This window comes from Mustela putorius, unplaced genomic scaffold, assembly GCF_011764305.1.
Source record: "Mustela putorius furo isolate JIRA1106 unplaced genomic scaffold, ASM1176430v1.1 tig00003834_pilon_pilon_pilon, whole genome shotgun sequence".
Classification (NCBI taxonomy): domain Eukaryota; kingdom Metazoa; phylum Chordata; class Mammalia; order Carnivora; family Mustelidae; genus Mustela; species Mustela putorius.
The window spans coordinates 46,867,346-46,881,082 of NW_025421987.1; the positions used below are offsets into that span (position 1 = coordinate 46,867,346).

The 13,737-nt window shown below is 39.0% G+C and overlaps 1 protein-coding gene across 3 annotated transcripts; it reads left to right on the forward strand.

Moving 5' to 3' along the window:
- The first annotated feature begins 3,691 nt into the window (after window positions 1–3,691).
- RNF7 (ring finger protein 7) lies at window positions 3,692–10,725 on the forward strand. Of its 3 annotated transcripts, XM_045088459.1 has the most exons (4): window positions 3,692–3,974; window positions 8,182–8,229; window positions 9,481–9,603; window positions 9,775–10,725. In XM_045088459.1, exons 1-4 carry the CDS (start codon window positions 3,800–3,802, stop codon window positions 9,891–9,893), a joined length of 465 nt encoding a protein of 154 aa, XP_044944394.1. In that variant the 5' UTR covers window positions 3,692–3,799; the 3' UTR covers window positions 9,894–10,725. The 3 variants fall into 3 exon arrangements, with proteins under 3 accessions (XP_044944394.1, XP_004754557.1, XP_004754554.1); XM_004754500.3 differs by lacking the exon at window positions 9,481–9,603 and having other exon boundaries at window positions 3,693–3,967; XM_004754497.3 differs by lacking the exon at window positions 9,481–9,603 and having other exon boundaries at window positions 3,701–3,974.
- The last annotated feature ends 3,012 nt before the right edge of the window (window positions 10,726–13,737 follow it).

Consider the following 13,737-nt stretch of genomic DNA (forward strand, 5'->3'; position numbering starts at 1 on the left):
AAAAGCAAGACTGTCATTCATATTATGTACAAATCAAGTTCTGGCAAATCTGTGGAACCAAACTATCTGTGAAAGTGAGGATGTTTATAGTAAATTGTGTTCAGCCTTTAATATCTTATTATCTAGCTAGGAAGACAGGATCCTCGCATGTTAAAAATAAACAATAACAGAGTATGAGAATTGAAATAATATAAAGTCTTCAGAACTTGTATATGCAATGTATGAGGCCTCCTGAGAAACTGTACCTGCTTTAAAAAAAAAAAAAGGACCTTTTTGAAATTTGCCCCAGACATCCTCTCTGTGGGAGCGTAAAATCTGTGTGCCTCTTTACAAGTCTTTTGACATGGTGTATCAAAGTGAAAAATACATAACTTTTGACCTAGGTATTTGAGAAATTTATTTTACAAATGTTCTCTCACACATGTGTAAGCAAATACTTATAATGATGTTTAATGCAGAACTGTTTGTTATACATTGGAAACAGCTTAACATCTCTCAAAGGAATCTCGGGGAAATAAATCACAGGGAATGTGTGTGGTGTAATACCATGCAGCATCAAGAATAATGTGGATAAGGGAGGGCTTCTGTGGAAAGCTATCCTACTCATACTATTAAACGAAAAGAGCACCTGGCTGGCTCAGTCAGTGGAACAGCCAACTCTTGACCTCAGGACCGGGAGTTTGAGCCTCATGTTGGGTGTGGAGATTACTTATAAAAAAAAAAAATTTTTTTTAAAGCAGGCTAGAGAATAATGTGTGTAATAAAAAAACTCATATGAAGATGCATTGATTTAATATGAGCCAGCAGGGTGCCTGGGTGGCTCAGTGGGTTAAAGCCTCTGCCTTTGGCTCCAGTCATGATCCCAGGGTCCTGGGATGGAGCCCCACATTGGGCTCTCCGCTCAGCGGGGTGCCAGCTTCCTCCTTTCTCTCTCTCTGCCTGCCTCTCTGCCTACTTGTGATCGCTATCTGTCAAATAAATAATAAATAAAATCTTTAAAAAAAATAATATGAGCCAGCAATCCCATTTCTGGGTGTATACCCAAAAGAACTGAAAGCAGGATTATGAAGAGATATTTGTATACTTGAGTTCACAGTGACGTTATTCACAATATTCAAAAGGTGCAAGCAACCCTGATGTCCACTGACAGATAAACGGATAAGCAAAGTGTGGTCTATCCACACAGTGCAGTATTATTTGGCCTTAAAAAGGAAGGAAATTCTGACACATGCTGCAACACAGATGAAACTCCAAGGCACTGTGCTAAAGTGAAATAAAACAGTTACAAAAAGACAAATACTGAATGATTCTACTTATAGGAGGTACCTAGGGTAATCAAACTCAGAAACAAAGAGTGCTGGTTGCCGGGAAAGGGGAGATAGAAAGTATAGTTTTGGTTTTGGAAAATGAAATAGTTCTGGAAAGTGTTTGCATAACAATGTAAATGTCCTGGGGTACCTGGGTGTCTTAGTCAGTTAGCCATCTGACTCTTGAATTCAGCTCAAGCCTTGTTCTCAGGGTCATGAGTCCAAGCCCCGTGTTGGGCTCCATGCTGGGTGTGGAGCCCACTTTAAAACAAAACAAAACACAAAAACAACATAAATACACTTAACACTACTGAATTCCGCACTAAAAATGGTGGCAAACTTCATTATGTATATTTTATCGCAATTAAAAATTTTTAGGGGCACCTGACTGGCTCAGTCAGTAGAGCCTGTGACTCTTAATCTCAGGGTTGTAAGTTGGAGCCCCACCTTGGGTGTAGAGATTACTTAAAAGTAAAATCTTAAAAAAAAATTTTTAATGATTGTAATGTGTCTGTTTGTATATATGTAGAAACTTCTGAGAGTATTAACAACACTTGCTTTTTTTCATTGCATACACATTTTACTATTTTAACATTTTTATAATTTATGAGCTGTCAATTTTAAAAACTTGAAATTATTCAATAAACATCAGTAGCAGCACTTTTTCCTTGCTATGTGCCCCAGTGCCAAAAGAGTGGAAGAAACACAGTAAGTGCCGTGATTTCCTGGAAATATTAGAATATATATTGGCAAAGAGCAAAGTTTTCTCTAAGCGCAGCTGCTAATCCAGCTAGAGCAGGTAGGGAAAGTTCTGTCCAGTTTCAGAGATGTTGAAGTGTGACAAGAAGAGGCATCCTCTAGGCTTTCATCCTTTCATCTGACTTTCCTTTTCTCTTTCAAACTGGCCAGTTCCCAACAACTTGAAGTGCATTTTCTCCTCGTCTGGTTCCAGCCTTCCTCCTTTATTAGATATCTCACATTTAGAACCATCTCTATAGTCAGATGTGTGGTCATTTAATATGAACAGAACATGTTCATCTGGGTTTGTCCATAGGAATTTTATCTGGCTCTTCGAGTTAGTGCAGTGAGATTGACATCCGCCACCAGTACAGCTGCTCTGCTCTGGCTGACAGCTTGGACAGGTGTGCTCTCTTCACTCATATCCTGGGCTTGAGGGCCTCCCATGAGGAGTCTAGTCTCTTCCGTGAGGCTTTTCCTCATGGCATCAGTCCTCAGGGATATTTCTGTCCCTCACATCACTGAATATTCCACTCAACAAGCAGCGCACATAGCATCTAGGCAAATGTGACCCTGTGTCCATATTTCTATTTTTACATTTGTATGCATGCTTGTCCTCTGCCCAACTGCTTAAGTTTGGTTAGCCTCCATCCAGCACCAGGCCTGGCGTGAGGACACGAGGGGAGGCTTGGAGTCCCAAACCCGACACTACAGGTGTCCACCACTAGGTGGTGGTGGTAATCAGTCATCTCCCTAGGCATTCCGTGCCTCAACTTTCTTACCGTTTAAAAATGATGTTGTCTGCTTTGCTTGAGAAAACAGAAGAACATGACCCCAGGCCAGCAATAGAACCCAGGTTTTATAATTGTCACCGTCACATAATAGCGGTGTTACTCGTACATATAAAAGGAGGTGGTTAAACTACATCAGAGGTTCTCAGAGCGTGGGCCCCTGAGTTCTAGGCATCCTTTCAGGGGACCAACAGGTCGGAACTATTTGCATGCCAACATTCGGAGCGATTTCCCTCTCCTCACTCTTTAGGAGTGTACAGGGGAGTTTTCCAGAAGCTACATTATATGCGGCACCATCGGTCTAATAACTTGTAATGAGTTTATTACTGTTACTTTTAAAATTTAGATCTTTCTCTCAAGGTAAATTTCTTAAAAAGCAAACATCTACATCTTTCATAAAGGCTTTTGAAGATCCTCTAGTTTTTAAGTTTAACGGAGTGCAAAGTTTGAGAACCACTGAACCAGGTTTCTCAGAAGACCTTGGGAGGTCAGACGTTTCCTAGATACGGAGGACAGGGGATCTTGCATAGATACGGTCCCGGCTCTGATTGAGTTTACGGGGGAGGGAGGGAGCGGTAACAGTTTTAGTAACAGGATAATTTGAGAGAGTGGTAAGTTTCCCGAAAGCACACAGCAGGTCACCTGGTGCCTGCGTAGAGCGCTCCCGGGCGCGGGAGAGGAACACTGAGCACCGAAGCGTCCAGGCTTCACACCGGAATCGCCCTAAAGGCCTTCAGCATTTCCCCAGCGAGCTGGGATGTGCGGGGTGGACAAGCGGCCTGGCGCTAGCGTCAAATGACGTCACTGGGCCGCGCCAGCCAATCGGAGCGGCCCCGTCGTAGGCGCCGCTGCGGCCCGTGGCCTGCAGGCGGCGCTGTGGCCCGCCGGGCGGCCCCACGGAGCCGCCATAGCCGCCCGCCTCCCGCGACTTAACGTCTCCGCTGCCGGCTCCGCGTCGCCGCCATGGCCGACGTGGAAGACGGCGAGGAACCCTGCGCCCTGTCCTCTCACTCCGGGAGCGCAGGCTCAAAGTCGGGAGGCGACAAAATGTTCTCTCTCAAAAAGTGGAACGCGGTGGCTATGTGGAGCTGGGACGTGGAGTGCGATACGTGCGCCATCTGCAGGGTCCAGGTGATGGGTAAGCGCTACAAGCGAGGCCGGGGCCCCGCTCCGGCCTCCGCCGGGCCGACTTGGAGTGGGGGACGGGGGAAGAAGGCTCCGAGAGACTCGGGTTGGCTGGAGTGGGGGCAGGGGTGCCGGGGCTAACCGTGCTGCAGCCGGCCTGAGGGCTGCTGCCGCCGCGGGGGGCTCCGCGGGCGTCCGGCGCCGGGAGATGGTCTTACAGCCAGAGAAACGGATTGTGAGCCCAGGAATTGAGGTAATTTCAGGTGGTGATGGGTGTGGCCAAGGAAATAAAACTGGGTCATTTGTTGGCAGCTAGGAGAAACCACTCGGGTTGGTGTGGCCCGCTCCGTCTCCCAAACCACACCGCAGAGGGGGTCAGAGTAAAGGCCCGGACTAAGGAGGGCACTTTAATGATTGTGGTCACACACCGAAGTGATGCTCTGGAGTCGTCCTCCACAAAAACGACACCCTCAGTCCGCTCCTGAGAGGCGAAGGGAAGAAAAGCGTTCTAGCCATTGCATTTTTGGATTAGCTCCTGATGTTCCGCAGTCTTTTTGAAATCTGCATGCCTCAGGATGGGTCAGATGGCACTCCCCTGTCTTGAAGGGGACACAGTGTGGTTCAGGAGTGTTTAAGGTTCGCGGGAATTGAAGAATGTAAGCCTTTTATTCAGAAACATGAAACTTCATCTCATTCTGGCCCCTCCCTATCGCAGGATGCCATTTCCTGAAGATCTGACTTGCTCTGTGTCAGGCCTTTGTGGAGAACCCTCTTTTACAAATAAAATCATAACTTCTTTCTGTGACATTTCCGATCAAAATACTGGACCAAGTGAAACCTGGCAGAGCAGCTTCATCCTGTTATATTTTATATGCTCTCTGTTTTAAGATCTCAGACCACCTTGAAAAAGAGATGTTACCTAAATACAAGTTACATTTTTAAATAAAGCATTTAAAATACTGAGGGAGTATTTCAGTGTTTCTTGGGGTAGGTGGAAAAAAAACTGAGGTTCTGTAGTTTGGAGACTTTGTGTTTTTCTCTGAAAAATGAGAATTGGAGAAAATAAACACAATTACTATCTCAAGGGATGAAATTTAAACCTACCAGAATCCAGAGATTCTCAATTTACACTCTCTATTAGTACACTGTTTTTTGTTTTTTATTCATAAAGCTTGTTTCAAAGAGGATTAACAAAAATGGGATTAAAATATTTTTTATTTCTTACTTTTGAAAGAACTTGATTTCAGACGTGATCCACTTATTTTCGAATTAGGTCTTAAAAGTACCTAGTTTACTGGCCTGCAGTAAAGCCTCCTTACCCCACCCCTTATTCAAACTACAGTCATAATTTCCAGTTTGTGTGCCATTGTTAACTTATCCAGACAATTTAATCTTTTCTTCTTTTGCAAGACAAGCTTTGCTAAATATTTTATCCTCAAAATTTTCTTTAGTTTAAAAAGAAGAGTGGTTCGAGAAAGTGTGTTTTATATTTTCCCCAAAGAAAAGTTTTATATTTGTAAGTAGAAATACAGAATTCAGAGTAATGGTTGAAATCTTGCAACAAATAAGCTTTACTGGGATATTTAGAGTAAGTCAAAGTATGGCTATAAATGGTTCACATTAATATTAACATTCTTATTATAGCCAGTATTCTGCTACTGTGGATTATTTTTGCAGATTTACAGTGGCTGTCCTTTGAGTTCAGGAGAGTATTCTGGACTAAACCTCTGTATTTAGTTTATGAGGTGTTAAAATCCATTTAGTGGTCAGGTGGCAGCAGAAGGAAGTTTGTTTTTCAGACTTCCCAAGCTTACCCTAGCAGCATCATTCTAAAAGGTGTTACTGATCTTGCACTCCTTAGAAATGTTCTGTTTTAGATCTTACAAATATCATGAAAAGAATTTTTTTTATTTTATCTAAAAATTTAGGGATTTTTAGATTTAGGTTGGGTTTTGATAATGAGTCTAAAAGCGCAATCAAAATTGTAATCCAGAGATTTCTCGATTGTGCAAAGGATCCCACTTAATTCTATTTCCTTAACATTTCAAATTCATTTCTTACACCTAAATGATTTATTATAACTTCTTGATCCAAGATTTGCCTGTCAGCCTGTTCTGATGTGGTTAACACTCTCTTCTTTGGTTTCCGCTCTTCTCCCTTCGTTCTGAAAGGGGCAGATGGCAGTGACCCAAGTGTTGAAGAAGAGGAATATAGGTTTGCTAGTTCTGTTGAGTTCTAAAGAGCTGGAGGAACCCTTCATGGCTATTTATGTTAACTTGGACATTTGACATACCTTTTGGAGTCTTGTTTTCCTAATTTGTGAAAGAGGTAGTTGGGGTCACAGACTATAATTCTATGATTATACAGAACCAGAGCCATGTCTTCACCCTTATATCATGATCCTTATGATATTTAGTTGTTTGCCTGCCTACCTCCCCATTTCCTGGTGAGTCCAGGGACCCAGACTCCGTCATTTTGGTGTCCCCAGTGCATAACTCCTTATACAGAGTAGATACTCAGTAATTGTGGGATTGAAGAAAGCCTCAGGAGGCAGTGGTTGTTTTTAATCCACATCGAAGAGGCCAGGGTGGTGTGTTTTTTTAGGGTAAGAGCATGCAGAGAGGAGCAAACAAATGCCTGAGCATAATCCAGTGTAAGAAGAGGAGCAGGCTTCAACTCCACTGTGTATCTATTTTTACAGAATTCTTTTTCTCCAATTTATGTTAAAAACTAATTTTTTTTTTCTTTTGGTTTGAATTTCCTTTTACCCGTCTTGGACTCCTCTTTCAGCTAGTGAATGAATCCATTTTTGGGGGTCCTAATATTTTATATTCTCTCCTTCATGAAGCAGATAGTAGTAGAGTGAATTTGGAAAACTTCTAGTATACCCTTTAGGTTCCCGTTCCTAGAATTTACTCCCAAATAAATTATTAAAATATTTTGCCATTGTTGGATAAACGCTTTGGACTCAGACATATTCATAAAGGGAGGATTTCTTTTCCTTTGCTTTGCTTTCTTTCTCCTTTTCTTTCTTTCTTTCTTTTTTTTTTTTTTTGAAGAATTTATTTTTTATTTATATGACAGAGATCACAAGTAGGCAGAGAGAGAGGAAGGGAAGCAGGCTCCCCACCAAGCAGAGAGCCTGATGCAGGGCTCCATCCCAGGTGCCCCTTTTTCTTTCCTTTTTTTTAAAGATTTATTTATTTGTGAGAGAGAGAGAGAGAGAAAGAAAAAGAGCAGGAGAGCACAAGTGGTAGAGAAGGAAAAGGAGGCTCCCCATCGAGCAGGGTGCCTGATGCCCCAGGACCCTGGGATCATGACCTGAGCTGAAGGCAGACACTTAAATCAGCTGAGCCACCCAGGAGCCCCAAGGGAGCATTTTCTTTAAAAAAGAAAAAAAAAAAGAGACGCCTGGGTGACTCAGTTGGTTAAGCAGCTGCCTTCGGCTCAGGTCATGATCCCAGCGTTCTGGGATGGAGTCCCACCTACATCAGGCTCCTTGCTCAGCAGGGAGCCTGCTTCTCCCTCTGCCTCTGCCTGCCATTCTGTCTGCCCGTGCTCACTCTCTCTCCCTCTCTCTCTCTCTGATACATAAATAAAATCTTAAAAAAAAGAAAAAAAAGAGACAACATAGTATTTAAGAGATTCTTTAAAAATTAATATTTTAATTTTTGTATAGATCATATAGTCACATAATTCAGAATTTTAAGAAAATACACAATGAAAACTCCTTCCCACCATCCCTTCTTTGGTAGACTTTATTACTAGTTACTTGGTATTCTGGTGTTTCTTTATGTGTGTATAAGCAAATACCAATATATATGCATGGCTTACCTAAAATGGTATCTTGAAAATAAACTGCCCTTAAGGTTGATCTATGTGATCATGCCCAGTGAGTCTATATGAACTTCTAATATATAATGGAGTATGGCATATTTTTCTGTAGTGATTGCATGCACTTTGGGGACATGTTTTCATTGGAGCTTGGGAAAATAGAGGGTCTGTAACCCTTGTGAAATTGCTCCTGGTCATAAGTAAATAAGTAGAGTGCCTTGTATTTTATTCATCTTTAAACAGTTATATTCAGATGAGAAATTAATAATATGGGTCTCTTATCTCCATCTCTAACCCTTTGGGCTTTTATTTGACTTTGAAGTGTCTGGGTTTTAAAAATTGCATTCTGAGCATCAGAATGAGAATTGCTATTTGTTTATTTTTAGATGCCTGTCTTAGATGTCAAGCTGAAAACAAACAAGAGGATTGTGTTGGTATGTTGTAATTTCATTCTCTTGCTTTTCCAACTGAAGGTTTTCTCTCAGTGGGGATGTTTGAATTTGCAATTAAGATTGACTTTATCAATACACAAAAACAAACTGTAAAGCAGTGATCCATTATTAATATAAAATGTTTTGGTTCTCTAAAGGCCTTAATGGAATTAATCTACAAGTCCTTTTATTTCCTGTAAAATTAAGAATTGATTACATATTCTAGATGTGGGTATAATAAATATTTCATATTCTAAAAAGAAATCATTCTTTTCTATTAGGAAAATTATAAAGTAAGGAATTTGCCAAAACATCTTAAATTTAACTGTATTATAGGTCAGATTTTGTAGGGTTTTATTCTAATAAAGCACTTCAGTTTTCAGTACTCTTATGATAAAATATTTAACTCTTCAACTAACAGAAAAAATTTTAAATCTCAAGATTTTTTTCCAATATAGTTTATATATGGAAATCTATTAAATCTTGTTAATAGTCTGGGACTATAAAAGTTATCTTAGGCTAAACGGTTTTAAGCAGTTCAAAAGTTCTTATGTCCTAGATCTTGAAGTCATCACTTCTAGATTGCTATATATAAAAGCTTTTCTGAAGATGAAAGGTTAACTTTGTACTTTGTGTTTGCATGGTTTACATACAGCATCTTAATAATGATTTATGTCATATTTATTAAATCCTGTTTTTTCATCCTGAAACACTTAGAATGTTTCCTATTCCCTATAGCTAATTTTCATAAGAAGATGTAGGTTTTTTTCATGTTTTTTTTTCCCTTCTATTTCTTTCATTGTTCTGTTATGATGTAGGTTAAGGAAGTGACAAATAAAACCCACATTTGAGACTGTATTTCAGATTATGGGTGACTTCCCTTGGTTTAAAAAATACTAACAGAAATTGTGAGGTTCAGGCCACCTTTCTTTGACCACAGAGAGACCTATCTCTCTTTCCAGCCACCCACTTTGAAAAGTTAATGTATTTGTCACATCAGGAATTGCACTGCTTATGGATGACTTAACACAGTTCATCACTACTTTTGGAAAATAACTCACTAGATGTACGCAAAGCATGGCATCTATTTATAATAGACTACTATGAACTGAAAACATTTAAAACTCATTATCTTGCTAAATCAAAATCAGGAGACTGTTTCTTAATAAAGTAAAACTCAAAAGGTTTCCAGGTCAGTGTACGACTGAGAAGTTCTGGGATCTAAGGAAGGCTCAAGTTCTTTAATCTCTTCAGGAAGACAGCATGTGGAGCTATGTAGGGGCTGGGGGCCACCACATCCCCCACAGATTCTAAACAATGATGGAAAGTCCCCTAATCACAGCGCCTCATCTCACTTCTTAAGTGTAATTTACACAGGTAAGTTTTTATTTCTTCATAGGTAGAAAAAATGTTGACCAATTAGCCATCATGCTTCAAGATAACGAACCATGATTATTTGTCATAATATAAAATAACCTATGATTTGAGTTCAGTAATTTAACTTAAAATATGTAATGTCAGATAATCTTTTTTTTTTTCTCCTTTCAGTGGTCTGGGGAGAATGTAATCATTCCTTTCACAACTGCTGCATGTCCCTGTGGGTGAAACAGAACAATCGCTGCCCTCTCTGCCAGCAGGATTGGGTGGTCCAAAGAATCGGCAAATGAGAGTGGTGGAAGGCTTTCTTAGTGCATTCGTTTGGAGCCCTGGTGGATCATGTTATCAAGTGCCCTACAAAGGCCAGGACACTCCAGGGAACTAATTCTTCAAGTAGGAGGAGATGGCTCTGTGGTCTTTTGGTACTCATCAGAGGCATAGTTCGGCATTTTGTTAGTTTTATTTTCAGAAATTCTCTACAATTAAGAAGATAATTTATTAAAGATGGTCTTTCCTACCTCTGTGGTATGTGTCACACACACCGCTTAGAAGTGCTTTAAAGGAGGAGAGAGCTACAAATTGAATGACTTCATAATTTACTTACTGATATCCAAGGGGCTGTGGAAGCAGTTCCATTCGGAAGAGAACTTGTTGCATGTTTATAGTCGATCAGTTAAAAAAAAAAAAAGACAATGTTACAGTAACAAATAAAGTGCAGTTTTAAACCCAATTCTTATCCTCAATTTGTTCCTGATATTTATTTTTGGCGGGAGGGGGTGATTCATGAACTCTTTATTTGATACAATGAAAATTTTAAGTTTGGACCAGTGAACAGGGTAAATAAAATTTAACCTTTGGGCATATGCAATTTCAGTTGTCTTTCAAGCTATCATCCTCTGTCTTGGGCTCATCAAGAAAACCTAAATTTACATTCACCTCACTGCTCAGTCACTGGACGATAAAGAACAGAAGTATTTTCAAGTTCTGGTCAGATTATGTTGTAATTAAACTGTGTTTTGGGTGGAATGTTAATGAGGGGAAATGTTTACCACTGTAGCATTGGATCAAAAAGTTTATTTTATTACACAATGTTTTAATAAATGGTTTATTCTGTTTATTTAATTTGAATTGTCATTATTACAATTTTACATACAACCTTAAACTTCATGTTAATAAACTAATATGGTAACTGAATGATTTTACTTAATTTGAAAAAATATTCATATACTCTTACTTGGTAAAAAATAAAACTTAAAGTTTATTACCTGGGAAAATTAAGTGTGAGAATATACTTAAATTTTATTAAACTCATTCACATTTAAGGGAGATTATTTGGCAACAGATAATGGGCCACAAGTTTATTTTGAATTTTTCCATGATAAAGGTCACAGCTATGAATTTCAAAAACTAAAGTCTTGGGGCACCTGGTTGGCTCAGTTGTTTAAGCCTCTGCTTTCTGCCTGGGTCATGATCTCGATGTCCTGGGATCGAGCCCTGCATCGGGCTCTCTGCTCAGCCAGGAGCCTGCTTCCCCCTCTCTCTGCCTGCCTCTCTGCCTACTTGCGATCTCTCTTTTCTGTGTCAAGTAAATAAATAAAATCTTTCAAATAAAAACTGAAGTCTTAAAAACTTTATCATTCATTTCTGCAGTTTGTCAGTCTGAATCTTACATGTAAGGAATGTGAATACACAAAAGAATGTTAAAAACTAGAATTCATAGGCTTTCATAGTGGCTACTATTAATCTGATTTCTCCAGAAGTTAATTGCTTTATTATGTATTTTTTCATATTTCACTGAAAAACTTAATTACATGTAGGGGTAAGCATTTTTTTAAATCATATAATATCAAGAGTAATACTATCAACATGATTTATTGACATTCATGATGACCTAGATTACTTGGCTGGATTTTTGGTCAAGCATTTTTTTTTTTTTAAATTTTAAGGTTTTTTTGGTGTGTGTTTTGTTTGTTTTTTGAGAAAAAGAATGCATGGTGGGGAGAGGGAGAGAGAGAAGCAGACTCCCCACTGAGCAAGGAGCACAATTTGGGGCTCAATCCCAGAACCCGGAGACCCTGACCTAAGCTGAAGGCAGACACTTAACCAACTGCGCCATCCAGGCACCCTGATTTTTATTATTTTAGAGAGCATGCAAGCAGGGGAGGAGCAGAGAGAGAGAGAGAATCTCCAGCAGACTCCTGCCAAGCACCGAGCCCAACACTGGGCTCAATCTCAGGTTCCTGAGATGATGATGAGCTAAATCCAAGAGTCAGATGCTTATCTGACTGATATACCCAGGCACTCGAATCAGGCTTCTTTCCTATAGAGTTACTCTTTCCCTTTTTCCATACGGCATTCTTAGGGAGAATGTCACTAAGGGAAGATAATGCTTAAGGAGTGGGAGTTAGGCTTCTACTTCTCAAGGATAGAGTATTCCATTATTTGGAATTCTTCAGCATAGAAGAATTTATTTAATCACTTATCTATATTAGTGAGTAGTGATAAGTCCTTTTGGAAAGATTAAAACATCAATTCCGTGGAAATGAAGGGTTCTTAGACTATTCTGGATAGAACACCACTTATATGTAATGATACTTGTGTAAGGAAGGATGGGGGATAAAGAAATACAGGGAAAACAGTTTAAGCAACATATTCCAAACACATTATAGATTAAATCCCGAAGTTTAATCCCACTTTCAACATCTCATTTTGAGGTCTCCAGAAATCATAGCATATGCATGCCAGAATCTCTTTCCCAACATATTAATATACACAAAACTGAACATTAGAATGAAGTTCTAGCTGGTTGCTTTTCAATCTATGATCTTTTATTACACTTCAGATCTTCAAAATAGATTTTTTTTTTTGCCTTGGATAAACCTAAATAAACATTAAATTGATGCATAACATGTTATTAATTTAAAAAATGATTTGGGTTGGTTTTTTTTTTTAAGAAAACCATGTAATTAACATCATATCTTACAGAAAACTGAGAGCTGTAAGTATATTACTAGCAAAGATTTTAGAAAAGTTATATGAGTTTACATATGGTAAATTTGTCTCTATTGAACATCTGCTGAAACCTTAGAATTGAGTAGATTTGAGGATAAATATGGAGGTAAAGACCTAGAGGAATGACAAAGTGGGAAAATTCCCCTATAGAGATGAAGTTATTTCAACCTCTGTCCCAAACTGTATATCATAACACATTCTACATACTCTTGACTTCTTCAGGGATTTTCACTTGTAGAATCAATACAAAGAGAAGAATGAAAATAAAGCAAAAATATAACATTAATGGCAGTCAACCTGGAGAAACACAGTATTGCATCATAAAAGATTAGAAAATGTGGGGTACCTGAATGGCTCAGTTGTTAAGCATTTTCCTTTGGCTCAGGTCATGATCCCAGGGTCCTGGGATTGAGCCTGGCATCGAGCTCCTGCTCAGCAGAAAGTCTGCTTCTCCCTCTCCCACTCCCCCTGCTTGTGTTCCCTCTCTCTCTGTCAAATAACTAAATAAAATCTTAAAAAAAAAAAAAAAAGATTAGAAAATATTACCTAAAGACATATAATTTACTGAATGTGAAAGATGGACAAAATTTGTTAAGTGTGTTTTCTTGCATTCCTCTTTAGAGTATTTAGTGTAAGTAGCACATAAAATGTTTGCAGTATAGTGTAGTGTATACATAGAATATAGGTTTTATACTTCTAGTACAGATTTGTCATTTTACTGGTAGTAAATTATATGTAATATATAGTACAATGTATTACAAGTAAAGATAGATGGATAGATAGTACTGCTTTTTCTTTGTGATAGGACCTACTGCTTAGAGAAACACTGAAGCTGATAGGTGTATTCTTGCCATTTGGTATTGTTTCAAAAATTCATGGCCTCAAGTTAACTGTTGAGACATATGCTAAGAAAATAAACACTGAATAAGATGTTACATTGCATCTCAAATGAGGAATACATTTAGGGAGTAAAACTTGAATGCATTTTTTAAATTGGCATTGTATACTACTGTTTCTTTTTCCCCTCTGAGGAAGTCATTAATCATGCTGTTTCCTCCTAGTAAACTTAGGTTGACATTAACCATTCTGTTTTAGGCACATGTTCTGTGGATGCAGAGGGAG

Excerpts from the sequence above, each read along its gene's own strand:
- RNF7 (XM_045088459.1), top strand. The coding sequence starts at position 3,800 with ATGGCCGACGTGGAAGACGGCGAGGAACCCTGCGCCCTGTCCTCTCAC. Across the intron at positions 8,230-9,480 it reads CAAACAAGAGGATTGTGTTG|GAAGACAGCATGTGGAGCTA; the intron begins GTATGTTGTAAT and ends TAATCTCTTCAG. Across the intron at positions 9,604-9,774 it reads CTTAAGTGTAATTTACACAG|TGGTCTGGGGAGAATGTAAT; the intron begins GTAAGTTTTTAT and ends TTCTCCTTTCAG.